Here is an 18,263-nt window from a genome sequence, read left to right as displayed (position 1 = left end):
GTGAGTGCCTCGCAGATATTCTTCATTTCAACGGGACACGGGGCGGGGGGGTGTTCACTCTCATGGATGTGCACAATTTATATAAAAAAAAAAAAAAAAAAAAAAAAAAAAAAAAAAAATCACGAAAGACCTCCTGTGGAGCATTTTTCAGTAAGTCTTTATTATAAAAATATAAAACACAGAAATTAAGTCAAACATTTCTACAACCCCAACAAGGAAATATCCCCAACCCACATAATTCATAAATCAGTGTTTACACACAGACTGTACACAGCTTCCTTGATTGGATTTTTTTTCCTTTTGACTGATTTCTGTGTTAAGCAGATAGTATATTTACATAAACATGAACCACAGAAATAATGACACAGAAATGCCACAGCTGGAGGAAGAGCCTCATCATTATGTATGGAGGTGAAGAACGATAAACTAAATACTGCTGAAAAATTCAGGTATAAAAAAAATTCAGTAAAAACAACAAAAACCAAACAAAAACAGTTTTATAATGGTACTGATTATTTTTATCCTCTCGGCTAACCTTAGCTCAAAATGCTGTTTAAAAAACAAAAGAGAACAAAAAAAACAACAACAAAAAAAACAAATAAGAGAAAATATAGAATTTTGTAGAAATTAAAGGGATAAAAAAAGTGACATAGATAACCAGAAATGGACCATAAATTAAACACAACCTAGTTAGCCTAGCTTCACATAGTCTGGAAATAGCACAGCTAGCATAACTCACACCATCTCAACATATGAAACATACACAGTAGTGTTTGAACGAACTTTAAAACACCATAGTTTGTCCTTCCTCTCCAGTATGCTATGCGAGGCAGTTTACAGTATCCTGCTTTAAGCTACCATAAACTAGGCTAAATGACTGCCAAAAATAGATGCATAATTAGCACAAACATGTCAGAGTGCTATCAGTATTCTTTTAGCAAACTAACAGTTTCTGTGCTTGGTGCTCTCTTAGCATAAATTACGAATGGGCTCTTCCTCTTTGTGAGGCCAGTCTGTGTCCGTTATTGGAATGGAATGAAGGGAAGTAAAAATAAGAGAAAACCCCAGACGGGAACAGGCGAACAAGAATGAATTTAGTGACAATATATTGTTACTTTCATTTATATATAATGTTCATCTCAAATAGTTAAATAAAAAAGATTGAATATACACTTACAAAATATGTCCTTCTCTGAAACCTCTGTTATAATTTTAATTTCATCGGATTGGTAACGAGTACCAGCTTGGTGGGGGGACTATAATGAAGCCAAAAAAACAAACTACCATAATAGTACCATAATATTGAATTTGCTGATGCTGGTGCTTCATTTAATACACTGCAGTGAGTTCACGATATTATTTGGCCTGTTTTTCTTTTACGCACATATACCACATAGTATAACCCAATAAACATATAAATAAATGTAATAGAGGTTTCAGATGAGTTGATTTCTGTAGCTTATTTTATATACAGCAACAAATAAAATATCACCATCTCTGCAAGAAATCGGGCGCTTCCCCGCGCTGGCACTGTGTTACTTTTAGCATTTGTGAAGCAGTGCGCAACAGTCGCTTTAAAAACAGGAAGCAGACTTACTACCATTATAAAGACGTGTGTTACAGTTCAAACTGAACATAACCGATGAATACTTCACTGTGAAACATTGTCCATTTCACAAAGGGGTTTGAAGCCAAAATAGACGTGTATCTTTAACATATATAATATGTTGGCGCTGTTTCGGCCATGTTCGGTATATTGATAGCAACAAGCTAGCTTTACTCAGCAAATTTACAAAGGATCATCTTCGTAGAATACTTCGTCTGACACCTCCTGGCTTTTGCTTTAGAGACTTCTCCTCGTTCAAATGATCCTGACACTAGCTACTAGCTAAACTGCAGGTTGCTAATTGAAGCCAATGATACTGATGCTGTAAATAATACTTATGATTAAATCTTTTCAGAAGCTCTCGGTAGGTGGAGCGAGGTCTTACACTTTTTATTGGCCCTTTCTGTCTTTGTCACCGATGTCAACTTGGTGCAAAGGATGGTGTTTGTAGTACAAGGGAAAAGGAGCTACAGGACAAGCGGTACAAAAAAAGGGAGGGTGGGGGTATTATTTTCTATCAGAAGTGCTACAAACAGGCACTGTAATAGATTTGCTCTTTTTTTTTTCCTTTATTACCCCTTTAAAAAGGGGGACATCACCCAGGCAGGTGAGCTTGAAGAGTCCTGTAATACTCTAAACGTGACCAGGGATGGGACGGAGTTTGGGAGGCGGCAGCGAGTTTCAGTCAGAGGGCGTTTGGGTTCAGGGGTCAGTGGCATTGATGGTGGTTTTATCACGGGTGGTCATGCCTCGGTACCAGCTGCAGTAGCCCTCCTTCTGCTGGATGCAGGCGTAGTGCCGGGACTGGTAGCCGGGATAACCGAAGTGGGACAGCATGTCTGTCCATAAGCACTCATTCTTGGAGGTCACGAAGCAGGGCAGGTAGTGGCAGGGCTTAATCTACAGAGAAAGGAGAAAAATCCGAGATGAAGCTTGACAAGCACTATCCCATGATTTGGCATGTTGCTAGAACATACATGATACTGAGTTATAACAGCTTTTTATTAGTGCTGTCAGCGTTAATCTTGTTAAAATGACGTTAACGCGGCAAATCTCCGTTAACTCCCTAACGGAGTTTTGCCGCATTAATGCGGTTATGGCGTTAACGTAATTTTAACGAGATTAACGCTGACAGCACTATTTTTATATTATAACTGAATATCATACCATAGCGCTAATTAGCTTAGCACTTATTAGCTTTGCAAGAAGAGGTTAAAAATGGCGGAAAATGGTAACACTAGTTGAGCTTGGATCTGGCTTCCTAGTTAGCATAGCAAAAAGACAAATGAGCAGATTTTGGCAGTATGAAAGATGTTCCCTAAATACTTAAACAATTTACCGACTGCATTTTCTCAAATCCTAAAGTACTTCGAGTTTACAGTATTTAGGTTTACTTAAGGTTCAAAGTAGAATTAGCTTAATGAGTGTTAAGAAAAATAGCTTGGATCTTCAAAGACACTTGACATGAAATACACGCTTGGTGAAACAAGCAAAACATGCATCTTTGCTCTACTGCCTTTCAGCGTTTGCTTTCAGGGATTTACTGCAGCAGATTTATTGATCTGATGGGACTGGGGGAAAAAAAAATGACAGCTCTCTAAATAACTAAGCTCAAACCCTGTAAGTCTACACTGGCACGTGCTGCTTTGTGCGACGGAACGTTGATGTCTTCCTGAAGCAGCGAGAGTTTTTTGTAGTTTGTTAAGGATTCAGTTCGATGTTAGCCTTTCGTGCGTCACCACTCCAGGTGCTCACACAAAAAGCAGCTTCACAGATGAATATACAGCCTGAAGTGACAGGAAGATTCACATAACTAACCGGGGCGCTGCGTAACTGAGTCATCACACTTATCTGGATATGAATTCAGCAGCAAATTCAATTAGTACATTAAAGGCCACGTTTGCCATTTTTGGCTGCTTTTGTTACTCAGGCCAAGAAAGTTTATCCTCCGTGGCTCAGAGATGTCTGACATAACTTCCCAGTTCGAGTGCTTCTAATGATCTGTAGAGAGTAATAAAACTGCCACGACATGCTTCTTCGCTCTCCAGTGCAGCAAGTCCTCATTTGTGAAGGAATGCGAAGGACAGTGGAGCGGGTTTTTTAAAACAGTGCAGTGATTTCTGTGTCTGCTTTGCGCTTAAGGGCCGTCACCGTAAAGCCTCAGCTGATTGATTGCCTTCTTCGGATGCCTCTGGGCTGCTGCCACGTACAATCTGAGCACAGTTTACTTGCTCTGGCCCGTATTGGGAACAAACAGGTCTCCCTGCTAATCCACTTATACTGATAGGGGCCCAGCGTGTTAGCAGATGTCCGCGGCGCCGCTGTACAGTAGGATGTTTATGAGGCGTTTCGGCAGCTGCGCAGCAGCAAGCTACATGTGTGAGTCACATGAAATGGGAGGCTTGAGATGATTCCAGACCTGTTACTTAATTCCCAGTGACAGTAGTAAAACTTGTTTTTTTTCTCCATTTCTATCCCAGCTAAACATCCGTGATGAATAATAGTGGGAATTAAACACTTAAAAAGGAGCTCATATTTCAGTCTTGATAAAAAAAAAATAATATCCGTTCAATGGCTTGCAGTAGAATTAATGATTGATTTGATTCTTCACACAGAGCCACCATAACTAAGTATACACATCCTTCCTCCTGTACGGTTTAAATCCTGTTATATTAATCAACTTTATAAGTGGTCATCCAGCAGGATAACATTTAGTTGCCTTTGTAAAAATGAGCAGCAGTAAGCTCCTCTTGTCCTCGTCTTCCCTCATCTATCATATCCTTGTTGGGGCAAAGGTTGCCTGTTGACACTCACCCTGCAGTTGCAGCCCAGCTGGTAGCGATGGTTGATGCCTTTCTTCTGTGCCAGCGAGAGGCGCTCCCACCGCTCGTTCAGGTTGCACAGCCCCGTGTAAACCTTGCCGTCGTAGACTCGTCCTGTGGAAGCACAGGATATTTGGATGTCACTCTTAGATTGTGTTCTCACCTCTGTACAAAACGATGTTTAAGTACCTCTTAGTCTTTAAAACGGACTCTGGAGTCATACAAACAGATGTGAGGATTTGGCGTTTTTCTTTGCCAGACACACACATGACAAACTGAATCTTCGACTTTGGACCAACCAACAGACCGACATTATCGACCTAATTCACAGAAATTCAAATATTTTCGAAGGCTTTAAGGAGCCTTACAACTGTATTTACTTAGCTCTCTCTGGCGCCCAATAATAGCACCTGTACTTGATTAATGTGTAAAGACCCACACATTAATCCCGACTCAGGTCACGATGCATGCATGCCACTTTATTATTTCGTAATCGTTTCAGTATAACACAGGATACTGTAGTCCCATCACTCAACCAGTCCAACTTGTTTGCCCATGGTAAGACAATATCATACAGTAAGCCCATATTAAACCAGCACCTCTATTTCTGGATATCCAAATGTCAGCAGACATCTATTTTTAGTGCTGGACCATTTGCACCTTACGGACTCCTGAGACAGGTGCACAATGGCACACTGCATGTGCTCAGGAACGTTTCGATGTCATCAGTGTTGTCACCACATGGGAATGTGACAGCTCACAAATATGTGCATCTTCGACCCCCAGTGCACCTCCCAATCGGCCTGCAACGTTGGACTGGGATTACTGGAGTCGCTTGTGGTTTATTACATGGTGCCGAGTGTGCGACATGCACCTAAAATACTAATCGGGGTCGGCGCCCTTATACTTGATCAAAAGAGATTTTAGCAACTCACCCTGCAGGCCTCGGTGTGTTTAAATTGTTCTTAATACAATCCTAATCATATGGAGTTCTTTCTATAGATGCCCTGGAAGGAGCGAAAGACACTGATGTCCCCTCGCACCCGGACTGGGTAAACATAGCAGTCACTGCCCAGCAACGCCAGCTCGTTGGCTTGCACGGTGTGGTGTAGTTAGAGTATTTACAGGTCGGGACTTAGCGACAGTTATATACACCAAGCACAGCAGGGTCCAAAGTAAACTGCACCTCTGTTAGAAATAGCAACTCATAAAGTGCTTCTGCTGGAAAATGTCAGTCGCTTCCTGCTGGCTGCTAATTACGAGTTGTGTGAGAGGAAAAAACAAAACAAAACTGCAGTTTCTAGACGGCGAAGCTAAGGGAAATGAGTTTTAAGAGGACCATTCCTTTGCCACCTTGCACGGTGGCAAACAGTAGGTTGTAATTAGTGGGAAACTTTGTGTGACAGGACAAACCAAGAAATCCTTGGGGAGGAGAAGTGTGTGTGTGTCTTGCAGTGATGCTGGCTGGAAGGCCTCTGAATGTTTTCAGCACCCATTTGGTGATAAAATGGATTCAGTTTGGAGGATTTAATCATGCCACAAGCTCAAAAGGATATATTCAGAAAGAGTGTTGCTAACAGTTACACGTCCCCTGAGATTGTCACATACAGGCAGTGACTAAGTTTATGGTATTACGAAACAGACCGCAAGTGGTCAGTTACAACTTTCTCTGGTGCTATCACAAATGCCAAAGGCAGTAAAATCAAATAAAAACAGTTATTTTGGACAATCAAAGACCTTCACAATGAGGATATTTTGTAAAAGCAACTTTCAGCTCTTATCCCACCTCCATACCCTTTAAAAGGCCTGTTTGATGTTTGATGGCTGAGATTTAAGTCAGAATTAAGTGCCAGTTACACTCGGGGTAAAGCTTTGGCACTTAGCTGTGAAGATTCAACTTGGGGGAGGAGTCTTTGGAATGCACCAATTAATCTCCTCATGAAGACGTGACTCTGAGCCCCTCCCCCTACACACAGAGTGGAGCAGCCACTCCAGAATACTTTTTAACAGAAAACTAATTTTAGCCAAAACTTAATCATTGCTTGTTCCACTTACATTAAACTCAGTACTAAAAATTACTCTGTGAGGAGCAGACAGCCATCGAGCAAAGCTGGATAACTTAGCTTAGAGTTCAAGATTTTTTTCTTCCTTTATATAATTTGATTACGGTGACATTTCCCCCCTTAGCACAGATTTCTGTAAAAGTTGCATAGCCTAGCTTTGAGAGGGTTTCTCACACTTAACGTTGATTATTTCAACAGTCTGAGTAAAAATCAGTCGATCAGAGCAACGCTCAAAAACACGGCTCACCTGTGATCAGGTACTGGTACTTGTTGATGTCAAACTTCACACCGCACAAACTCTCCGAGGCGTCTGTGTAAATGTGCTGCACATGCTGGACTTTTTCAAATCCTTTGTACATCTGTAAGACATGAGAATCAAACATGGAATTACACCCCCATACTCTTTAAAAATAGGAAAGTAATGTTTCTGCACCATGGCACTCCATCTCTTCCTCAACCTCCACATATAAATAATGAGGAATGGAAACAGCACACTGGCTTTATCAGATGACATTTCTTAAGGAGCGCCTCAGGGGAGAAGGAGTATTTGGCTCTGCCCTCAACCTAATCATAGATAACATAGCTACGTTGTGTAATATGCTTTCACTTTGATGGCGTTTTGGCAAGGTCACTGCTAAAATCCAGTCCTTCCATTCAGCTCAGTCATGTAGAGCCCTAAGTGAATGTTTGCTCTGAGAACTTTCTGGATTTTTCTTCCCCTGGCAGTGTAATCTATTTGTCTGGGAACAACAGGAAATCCCTGTTTAGATGCGGCGTTCTGAGAAAAGCAGAACAAACCGTTACTTAAGCCAGAAACTGTGGCACTTTGGGAAAGCCAAAGGCACAAGTCTCATAGGATCTGTTGAAATTTGAAAGGAACTGTGTAAGCAAAGCACTGTTTTCAGTACAAACCAGCAGACTGAAATACAAATAAATAAACCAAGAGGCTCAAAGGCCACGTCTAATTCCTGAGGATAATCCCAGAGTGACACCTGCTATGCTTCGCCATCAACAGGCCACTTGATGTTTTTGTTACAAACTGGGATTTTACTGATGCATCGCATGACTCTACTGAAATATTTACACTCAGAGTGAGGAGTTTGGTTGAGCTCTAATGCCCGTAAGCCTGCTAATCCTCCAGCCTGGCTTCTATCTGAGCAGCAGGCCGATGTCAGCATCTGTCAGAAATATGCAGCGTTATGTAAGAATATAGAGGAAGTAAAGAACGAGCTTTCAGGGCAAGTATCCTGAAATGCTTTTCAGCTATTACACAGCAGCTGAGGGGGCGGAGAGACAGCATTGTAAGTAAAATGTAACAATCCACGATATGTAGTCAGTTATACTTAAAAATGAGAGCAAAGAATGTTCTTCAGTTGAAAAGATGCAGAAATGTTACAATTTATTTGCTTCAGATAAAAAAAACAAAACAAACAAAAACCTTAAATAAGTGACAACACTGGGGGGGAAAGCCAATCTTTACTAATAATAATCAGCATATTTCTTTCCTGTAGTGTGACAAAAGAAAACTAGATAGGCAAGCCTCATATATATACACACGTATGTGTGGATATTTTCAGGCTATACAGGTAACGTCCCATGTCAGCAGATGTCATGATTTCATGGAGCTCAGGATTAACTTGTCATCACTAGCTAGTACATATCATTAGCTAATAATAGCAAAATTATTTTTCTCTGTTCATGAGAGCTAAAGAAAAATGTATAGGTATAAATCTTATATAGAGACTATTTTAGAATATTTAGATAGTTTGTGATTAGCTTAGTTTAACAGAAGAACTGGAGACAACCAGCCATTTCTGTAAGTGTCCAGTCAGTTGCTAATATGACTTTGAGTTAAATATGGCGCTGTAGTATAGTTAGCTATACTTTAGCAGGAAAAAACAAAACAAGACTTCAATATTGTTAAACTACTCTGTTATTTGTATAACATGTTATTTGATCCTGTTTTTGAAATGTAAACAAAAGCAAGATTAGAGGTTTCGTTACTTTTGGTCGTTTGCTGCGTGTCCTGGAAATCTCTTCTTCGTCATGTTATTGCACAAACACAGGAATTAAACTGAAACTTGCCATAAAAGGATTTTGGTTTCTGTAGCTTTGTATTTAACTCAGGGAAACAGCATCGGATTAAGCAGATGATGTTTGTTCTCACCTTCATTTGCTTGACAGTGTAGCGCATGGTTCCAAACGGTCCATCTCTCAGGAGCTTCTTGCCCACCACTTTAGCTCGAATCACTGTGAAGAGACACGTGCATTCCTTTTAGCGTACAACTTTCTAAGCAAATAAACACATTGCTTCTGTTAAATGCCGTTTCAGGACCAGGTTGGCACCACAGTTAATCATTTATCCAATTTTCTGCATTACTTCCATTTGCTGAGAAAGCCAATAGAGAAAAATCACTAAAGGAAAGAATGAGTTTGATACAGAAATGGAAGGAAAAGAGTCTGAACTAGAAAGGCATGGATGTCTGCAAATAACTACTCTAGGGCGGGATTGGAAAAAAACATTCATGTTCACTGTTATTAACTTTTGACAATCTGAGTACTAAATCTTCACATAATTAGGAAAAAGTGCGACTTCAAACAAAAACAGGGTCCCATCTTTGGGAGTACAGCTTGACAACGATCTTATCAGAGTGCAGGACCCTCATGTAAATGTTGGCGAGGTGAAAATGCTTAGCGGCGAGTTTGATTTGTTTGCTTTCACTTGTGTTGGAGTAAGGGGGCTTATTATGAAAGGCCAGGAACTGGGAGTGTACAAAATGAGTGATCATTTGAGCTGCTGCTTCAGCGCCTACCTCGAGCTGCGGGCCCTGCATGAGCTTTCAGTCCCGCTCTGAAGTTCACCTGCTGCCCAAAGCCCAACAGCCACAGACACAACTAACACTGACTATGTTTGTTATCTTCTCCCTGTGGAATTTCCTTCCCAGATTCTTTGGGGTTTCACATTCCCCAGAAAGGGGGGGGAGAAAGAAATGAGGCATGTGGCATCTTCTGTTGGATTTCTGTTTGTCTAGCTGTCCTGCTAAAAGGCAGAAGGAAATTGGGCATAAAACTACAAGTCAAATAGGAAGCTATTACAGCATGGCCACCCAAAAGTGGTGACCACAGATTTATTTTAGTCATACGGTCCCCTATTTGAACCGAGACTTTATTTATGCAACACACCAAATCCTATTTTGAAGCAGTAAATTGAGCAATGCAGCCATCCAGGAGCCTCAAACAGATTTTGTGTTACTTTTCATTCATTTCAGTCTTCTTTAGTAGAAAGCCTCACTTTCAGTGTCACTTTGCAGCAAAAATGCACAACTCATGTGGTGGCATTTTGTTAACTGTCACCAAATAAATAAAATAAAGATTAAATCACATTAAATTGTAAATTAATTAAAAAAAAAACAAAAAAAAACATGGGTCACTCCTTCCAGATTAACACACTGTTCAGAGCCCCTGCCTGCCCTCTACTTTCTGAACTTTTGCAATAACTTGGTGCACAGCATTCGATCCATTAACCTGTCAGCTCGCTCTATATGAACTCAGGAGCGCTGCTATGTGATCAACCTCTGCTAAATGTATCTAAATGCTGTCTGACAGACGTCTGCAGCTGCAATTACAACAGCACAGGAGCACAATTACACAGGAATGTGCAGATATAACTGGATACTTTTGCCTCAGTTCAGTACACTGCCGCCATTATTTTCAAATGCCACCCGAAAACGCAGTTTCCTTCTCTGCCCCAGCCTCAAAACCAACCCTCAGGACTAACAAATGTTTGTGTTTGAAGAGTCACAGGTCAGCTGATTTAGCTGAAGTACATCCAGATAGGACCCCTTCGTTTTTCTTTAGACGAAGGCCACTAATTGGCCTGTGATAATAATAGTGAAGCACCAAAGACAGAGGATTTGTGTCATTTCCTCGAATTGACCTTCTCTGCATTCAGCAGTTATATTTGCAAATGACCGCAGAGTTGCCAGCTCACATATTTAAACCCATTTCTCACATTACCCTGGTTCATCTGGAAACTACGGGTATACTAAGTGGGTACTTTCTAAACTTCTTTTAGTGTTTTAGATTGACTCAAAGTTAGCAAACTACGCTAGCTAACCTAGCCTGGCTTCCAGGTCTAAAAAAGGAAGTCAACAGCACTTCCAGCCTTAAATGTGTATTCTTTTTAATGCCCAGCAGGAGGCGCTCATCTGGTTGCAAAATATAATTAATTTGTATAAAAACATTTAGTTTATCAAAGCTAATATTTTAGTAAAACACTTTTCTTATTAGTTCATGGGGATCATCACCAGGTTCAATAAAACCTGAAGTTAGTAAATTATGCTCTTTATTTGAATCTAAATTACAGCTATCGTTTCTACTGTTAATGAGTGGAAGCTAGGTAACCTAGCTAAGAGTGATAATGATTGAAAAAAAAATGTTTGGCTTTAACAACTTTTGAACTAAACCAAGTAAAATAACATGTGTACTAGTTTTGTTACAAAAATGTATTTTAATATCAGTCACGTATTACCTGGCTGAAGGTTCACTCCATCTTGTGAGGTAAATATATTAAGTATTACACCATAGCCATGTCTGTCATGTTAAGTTTAGGTTAGCGAAACCTAACCCGGGCTTATGCAGTGTTCTTGCTATTGGAACTGTCAGTGACGAGTGAGGAAGAGGAGTCTTTCCCTGTGGTTGTCACTGCAACTGCTAGTATAACTAAAATTTGCATGAAGAAAATTTCGATCTGGAAGCACCCTCATGAGAAGAAGAAATTAATCTCTTTGCGCAACAAAAGCAGTAGGCTAGGCCCAAAATAGAAAGAAAGTTGACCTCAAGTAGTTGACCAACATATTGTTATTCAAAACAGGCTATAACCCCCACCCTCTTCCGCCACTACCTCCCCTCAGAACACTTTCCTTGTGACGCACAGGGATTCATCTTCTGCTGAAGACCTGATACACATTTTCAACAGTGGGAGTCTTTTTGTCATAAGGGAGGTAAACAGGAAATAACCTGAAAAAAAGAAAAGAAAAAACCAAAATCCCCCTCCACTCTCTTGCCTGAAGCAGGCGATTACACAAGCATGGATGCTAATTCTAAGTCTTAAGGTGAGCGTGTAATTTAGTTAAACATTTAGCCAGCCTACGTACAATGTGGCAAACTGCAAGCATGGCAAGAATAAGGCTAGTCGTTTGAGTGTGTCTGTGGATGTGTGAGGGAGAGGAGGAAAGCAAGGCACGGGGCGCCGATTTTGGTATGCAGAAAGTTGTCCAAGCTTGAGGAGGCGAGTAGGAGGAAGAGGAATTCTCAGGACGACACACTACCACGCTCAAAAATAAACACTGAAACCGAATCCCCATTGCAGAGCTTTATGTCAGGTGAAAAAGACTGGTGCAGAGAGCATGCAGCGCTCGCTCACATGCCAAATAGAGGGAAGCTTATGAAGCACAGGGATTTTTCTTTCCTATCACTCTCATACCATGATGGTCGATTTCTGCCAAATCAAACATAAGAACCTAACAGTCTTTAAATTTGGCTTAAATGTGCTCAAACGTAGCAGACTTCTTAAAAAGTACCCAACTGTAATGTCAGTTATCAAGCTTCTAGCTAATATTTAAGCTAAGTGAATACCAACACACAGCTGGTAATGCCAGACAAAGCAAAGTGCAGTGCATGAAAACGAAAATCCATTTAACTGCCTGTGAATTCAACTTCTTATTCACCAAATTAGAAAGCTGATTTCCCTTCATTAGAGGCTCCTGCGGGATCGAGCGACAGGAACCTTGAACCAACTACTCGTTTAAATGTTGCCGTCACGCTAGCAGACCTCAAAAATGCTAGTTGCCCGAGTTAAAATTGGTACCCTTTTGCACACTTTGGCCAAAGTATCTAAAACACAGCATCGTGCTCTGCAATGAAACCTTGTATCTAAATTAGGGAGTATGCTGAGAAAGCTCTGGGAAAGGCAGCCACAACCCAACACTGGGTGCTATCTGTGCATCGTACTACCTTTGCACCTGCTTTGCATTTTCCTCTTCTTGCTTTTTATCTTTGCCACTCACCAACTTGCTGTTACTCACTCAAATCACCAGCTGCCTTTCACCTTTTTACCTGTTAGACTGCAAGTGTTGCATACATCTTGGTAACACTGACAGTTAGAGGTCAGTATAGATCAAACAGTACTTGTTACTATTCTTTCAAGTTCGCTAACCTTTAATAAACATACTAAAGCTGAATAACTGACAGGTTTTTGGTTTATTCTTCATTGTGTTTTCATGTGTTGTACCATTGTGCGTCACCCCTGTATTGGCCTCTTGTTTTGGAACAGTTAACCTCTGGGTGGCTGTGTGGTCATTAGAAGGGAAGGGCGGGCTGGACATTTGATACGCCTGGCTCAGGGGACGAACATCCCAAGCTTGTATGGAATCCAGACTCTTTGACATCTCCTCGAATTTTAACTCGCTTGAGGAAAACTATAAAAATCTGATCCAAGCTTACATAATTCAGCGGTGGGGGGAGGGAGCAGATGCTGCTAAAGGGAGTAGCTATTTACCTGAATGCTACATAACTCATTAATAGGAGGATGAGGTCACAAAGCCCAATGCCATGCATCGCTCTAAACCCACTATGCTTTGCTTGTTTCACTAAGCTCCTCTATGGATAGCAAACATCCACAGTGGGGCAGGATCCTTTCTTTCAATGGCCTGATCCCCAATCCAAGCATAAACACATATCACGCTGATCCTCAGCTTCTAACCCGGTTTACAGCGCAAGCATGTGAAAGTTTGCTCCTGTCACCTCCAAGCACTTTGGGAATGAGCGGCATTACGAAGCAATATTGAATTTCAGGGTCAAAGCTTACTCCCAGACCTCTAATCTTGCTTCGGGAGGGCTTTGGAAAAACAAGTGCTGCACATTTCCTCCTTGTGAATGGGCTGCTTTAACCCAGCTGCCTAGTAGAGGCCAACAAGGTCTTTGCATAAGGCAGCAGCCAGGTCATTGCCCAGTGCTCAGGTATGTAGCAGGGGAAAAAAGAAAACAACAAAAAACAACCAGCTACAACTCTGCCAACTCTAACAGTAGGCAGCACATTTTGGGCCTTTCTATCACATGACCACAGAATAAAGTCCAACACAGACAAGAAACTGCAGCACATGCATGCTTTTGTATGTCACAGTTTTAGACTTGAAGTAAAAAGGAGACATTCTGCAATAACCTAATTTTCAACCCCTTTAACCTAATTGTGATTCATCCAGTGGAGTGCCTGCGGGTGATTGTGGGTCAGGGCCAAGAAACCAAGAGGGAAAATGCTTTGAACGCCACTGATGGTCTTAAATTTGGAAGATACAGGCTTGTTGCCTTTGATGTTGACGTTGAGAATTACAGCCCTTCTCTCCTGTCAAATGAGCATTTCAACCCTATGCCGTGTTGTTTTCCACGTCTCCGAGTCCAGCGAAGAAAAGCAGGAAAGCAGGTTTCAGTTTAAGTTGACAGGAAGAAAAATAGACTTTCAGCTAAAACAACAACAATAAAAAGATCTCTACACCAGTTATACAGTTAAATTGTCCATGATTTGGTAATTGCACATGCTGGGAGGCTACACTTGACCCAGAATATCCTGTGAGCATGTGACCTTTTAGTGTTTCTGAAGCGTTTCTCATCGAGGGACTGGAGGTGCGCAAGCAAACCGCAAGCATTCAAAGCACATCCCAAGCTAAGCCCAGGGCCTTGGAAATGGGATTTGTGGGGCTCACAACTGATCGCTGGCCCCCATTGAAGTCAGTCCCAGATTCTACACTGCAAGTCTCATGGGGTGCCAACACCACAAGCTATCCAAAAGATCTGAAGGACTGTGAAAGGCATCGCTTGAGCGTTTGTCAAACGGGGTCACTTGGCTGAAGACACACCCACAGGCTCTGTGATCAGTCCCCACCAAAGAGAAAACGGCCATTTTGGGGCTGTAATGTCACAGTTTCTGTTATCTCCCCTTATAAACAGTAGGATCCTCTAAAGTATGACAGGCTAAACCTGCACCACCTCCTCCTCTAAGATGCTGCAGAGGATTCACCAAACCATCATTGTGAGTTGCTGCCCACGTCAGAGCTAAATGAAGTGACTTCCACCTACAGAGGCACGCTGGTTCTGTCCTCAGAATCTGAGCAAAGAGAAGCCTCCTTTTCACAGGCAAGTCTGGCAAAGCCTTAGGAAAAGTAAAGTCTTGTGGAGCGATTATGACACTCTGAGACTGGAAAAAGGAAACTGCAAATGAAATGGCATTTTTAAAGTTACACCGTGTCCTCAATGTGACGTTTTTCTTGCTGCCAAGGGGTAATAAAAATATGTGAATTGAACAGGATGTCAATCAAGGAGAGAAAAGCAGGTTTATGAGAGCTGCTGGATTCTGGAAATATGAGCTTTATTATTGTTTATTGATGGTGATCCATATGCTAAATCGTTAAGGTTAACAGAGCATTTCATTGGGAAAATCTACTTTCAGAGTTAGCTGACACCACTAGCTTTGTGCCGGTATGAATACCATGCTGTACACTGAAGATAACCAAAGCTAAAGCTTCAAGCTTAGCAAGTTAGGCATTGCTACCTTGATGTTTTGAAACTTGATGTAATGCCTCTAGGCTCATCCTAAACCAAATCCTCCTCTAAGACTCTAATGGGGACCACAGACCCCCCAGTACATCTCTACAGAGTTGGATGTTTTATAAGAGTCAGAGGAGTCACCGCCTGCTGGCTACTGAAGATAATGCAAGTTCAAGGCACTTAACCCTTTAAAGCATCAACCATCAAATAATTGCCAAAAAATAAAATCTAACAAAATTACAAATACACATGTATATTAATTTGGATATATGAGTTTTAGTTTGTATCATATTTGTTACATACAGCTTTGTTGTGCTATTTATTGCTTAAAAATATATTGTGCATTTAATTTTTTCAGGTTGGGGTGGCGTGTGTGTTCAAAAATAAAATCACACTGATGATGTAGAAGTCTCAAAAAGTCATGTATCAAATATGGTACACTTTGCATTGCAGGTGTATTACTGAATTCAGACCAATAAGCTGTGTCCATCTTTTATCTACAGTTTATGTTCACTACCTTCAAGTTAGTTCGCTTAGCTTAGCTTAACTTAGCATAAAGACTATGAAAAAAGGAGGAACCAGCCAGCCTGGTTATGTCCAAAGACTCAACTATAATTCTAAAGTTGAATAAATAATGCCTTCTTTGTTTAATTAATATGAAAAGGAAGTAGGAAGTCTGCTTCACCTTTAAGAATAATGGGTATCATTTGTGCAGTAAATTATGATTCGGTGTGTGTATTTAACATGAAGAAGTCTCCAATTTCATTAAGATTTTAAGGCATCAGTAACTAATGTTCTCTATAATCGTTTTCAGCCTCTACTGGTTACTAGTAGCAAGTACAAGATCATTAACAATGATGTCAGAGTGTGTTTATGTGAATTAGCTGACAGTAGGTGTGGGCTTACACACATGGTTGCTGTGTGTGTGTGTGTGTGTGTGTGTGTGTGTGTGTGTGTGTGTGTGTGTGTGTATACGCGCTTGGTCTGAACTGAGAGATTATTGTTTGAGCTCGGGTTAAGGATTTTAGAGTGCCTCATGACGGTTCCCACATTTTCAGGTCAAATGAGATTAAAACAAAATATCGGCTCCAGTCAGAAACCCAAATGCGAGTCTGCGCTCCTCGTCTGCAATAAAAACCGCCTTTCTGTCCCATCTGAAACACTTCAGCCCTCTCTCCCTACAGCAGAGATCAAATGATCCTCGGGTCTTTACTGGTGTTATCCAACCACAGAGGTCAGGTTGGACCGGCGTTCCAGGCTAAGCCAGATCCTAAATTCATATTATTCTGGGCAGTCAGAGTAAGCACACCCAGGCCAGTAAAACAAGCATGTACACCTCGACCCTCCATTGCTGCTTTATCAACCCGAGGCCGGGCGTACTGAGCCGCTCAACACAGAAATACCAGAGCGTGCAGATAAATAAATAGTATTTGAAACATGTAAACTCACCGTGGGTCTTGTTTTCAACTGGTTCCAAGTCACACCAATCAAAGCACATTCCCCCTCACCCACCCATCCTCCCACCAGAGCACAGCTTTGGGAAGAATGTGCAGACATTTGTGTCCGGAGCAAAAGCGGAATATTTGAAGTGAATTAAAAGTCAAACAGTTTTCTGACACAGACACACACAGAGCAACAACATTCAATCATCTGTGTGGGGAAGCCTGCTAAGGATCATCAAGGCTGATGCTGGAAGAGAACTCTGCACTCGCTCCGATTTAAACAGGTGGGACCACGAGGTGAACTGAATCAGGTGATTCTTAAACTCAGGTCCTCAAGCGTCTTCATCAGTCTGGGACATTTTAAGCTCTCTCACTTTAATCAGCATCCTGCACTGACCAAAAACTACCAGAGTTTATTAAAAATGTCCAATTCACAGTGAGAGATCCGCAAGCTAAAACCCAGAAAGGACTGGAACGAACCAGTTTTTTCACGCTCCTGTGACAAGCAAAGCTTTTATTTTAACATCTGACCTCCGTGCAGTGGTTAGAATAAAGTCACACTAATTCTCATGAGTATGAGAGGGGGGAAAAAAATCGGGGTTACCCACCTATGTCGGAGTTGCAGAAGGCGTCTTGGGGGTGCGTGAGAGCGCACGAGCAGCCCTCCGTCAGCTGGTTAACATGCAGGGTGCTGAAGATAAACAGCAGGCTGACCAGGTACACTGAGTGCATTTCTCCAAACTTTCTCACTCCCTCTCTGGAATAAAACTGTCCGACTAAGTCCGCTGAATCACCACCACACACTGGCTGCTGCTTCGGTAAGTAGTCAGTAGATGCAGCAAGTTCTGTGAGTACCGTCCACGTCTGTAGTGCTGCTCGTCTGTCACAGCTCGCTTCTCTCTGCTCGAGCGTTTCTCCCTGATCCCGCGGAGGAGCACACACGCACATATAAGCGCGCGACGAAAGGTTCACGCCCCTCCCTCTTCTGAGCTCGCGACCAGTGCGGCCAATCACACGCTATTAGGAATAACAGACACGATGACATACTGGAACATTTCCCCCGCTTCATCTTATTTTCCCATACAGACCTAAATATAATGAAAACAACAACAACAACAACAACAACAACAACAACAACAACAACAATAATAATAATAATAATAATAATAATACAGAAACATAAAGTAGAGAATGAGATGTTAGCTAAAAAAATATGCGTGCAACTGTTTGATGTTGATCACAGAAGGGAAAGCGGGGTGAGAGAAGTGAAGCTCAACTAGTAAAAATGTCGTCTAGCGTCATGTTCATTACAAACAGGATTTAGTGATGTAATAACTAATGAAAGATATGTAGATAGCCAGTATGAACTCACATGTCATACTGGTACATAAAAAAAACAATAAACACAGTTTATAAGTAATACTAATGAATTTAAAGAGTTTTTTATCAAATCTCATTCACTAGATTAATTCCAGAAATACTTTATCTCCCCCTCTCCTCACCCCCTTCTGACTGCAAGAAGAATAACTAAATAATAAACAATGTCTCCTTTATTCTTTTGTTTCATTTTTGCTCATTTCTCACCAAGGAGCCTCACTTAGTCATCCTGCCCACCCTCTGACGCCCCCTTTAATTACCAATGCTGAGTAATAGCAAACACAGTCTGCAGCAGCAATCTGAGGCAGCCAGATGACTCTTCATCTCTGCACAGTAAAATCAACAGATGTGA

The 18,263-nt window shown here is 41.4% G+C and overlaps 2 protein-coding genes across 2 annotated transcripts in view; one reads left to right on the top strand and one right to left on the bottom strand.

Moving 5' to 3' along the window:
- The window catches only part of LOC134646907 (synapsin-3-like), a 133,663-nt gene that overhangs the window by 63,677 nt on the left and 51,723 nt on the right, over positions 1–18,263 (top strand). The gene's annotated exons all lie outside the window — the stretch shown is intronic.
- On the bottom strand, positions 139–17,470 carry LOC134647187 (metalloproteinase inhibitor 3). The gene is made up of 5 exons (XM_063501415.1): positions 17,143–17,470; positions 8,659–8,741; positions 6,739–6,850; positions 4,421–4,542; positions 139–2,506 (listed from the first exon to the last, which is right to left on the bottom strand). The coding sequence occupies exons 1-5, from the start codon at positions 17,264–17,266 to the stop codon at positions 2,309–2,311; spliced, it is 639 nt and encodes a 212-aa protein (XP_063357485.1). The 5' UTR covers positions 17,267–17,470; the 3' UTR covers positions 139–2,308.

This window comes from Pelmatolapia mariae, linkage group LG17, assembly GCF_036321145.2.
Source record: "Pelmatolapia mariae isolate MD_Pm_ZW linkage group LG17, Pm_UMD_F_2, whole genome shotgun sequence".
Classification (NCBI taxonomy): domain Eukaryota; kingdom Metazoa; phylum Chordata; class Actinopteri; order Cichliformes; family Cichlidae; genus Pelmatolapia; species Pelmatolapia mariae.
This window is presented reverse-complemented; position numbering and strand designations above follow the sequence as displayed.

What these genes read in the sequence shown, in the direction of transcription:
- LOC134647187 (XM_063501415.1), bottom strand. Translation starts at nt 17,266, where the DNA reads ATGCACTCAGTGTACCTGGTCAGCCTGCTGTTTATCTTCAGCACCCTG. An exon ending in GTACCAGTACCTGATCACAG is followed by an intron (nt 4,543 to 6,738) that starts GTGAGCCGTGTT and finishes GTGCTTCCACAG; the next exon opens with GACGAGTCTACGACGGCAAG. An exon ending in AGCTGGGCTGCAACTGCAGG is followed by an intron (nt 2,507 to 4,420) that starts GTGAGTGTCAAC and finishes CTTTCTCTGTAG; the next exon opens with ATTAAGCCCTGCCACTACCT.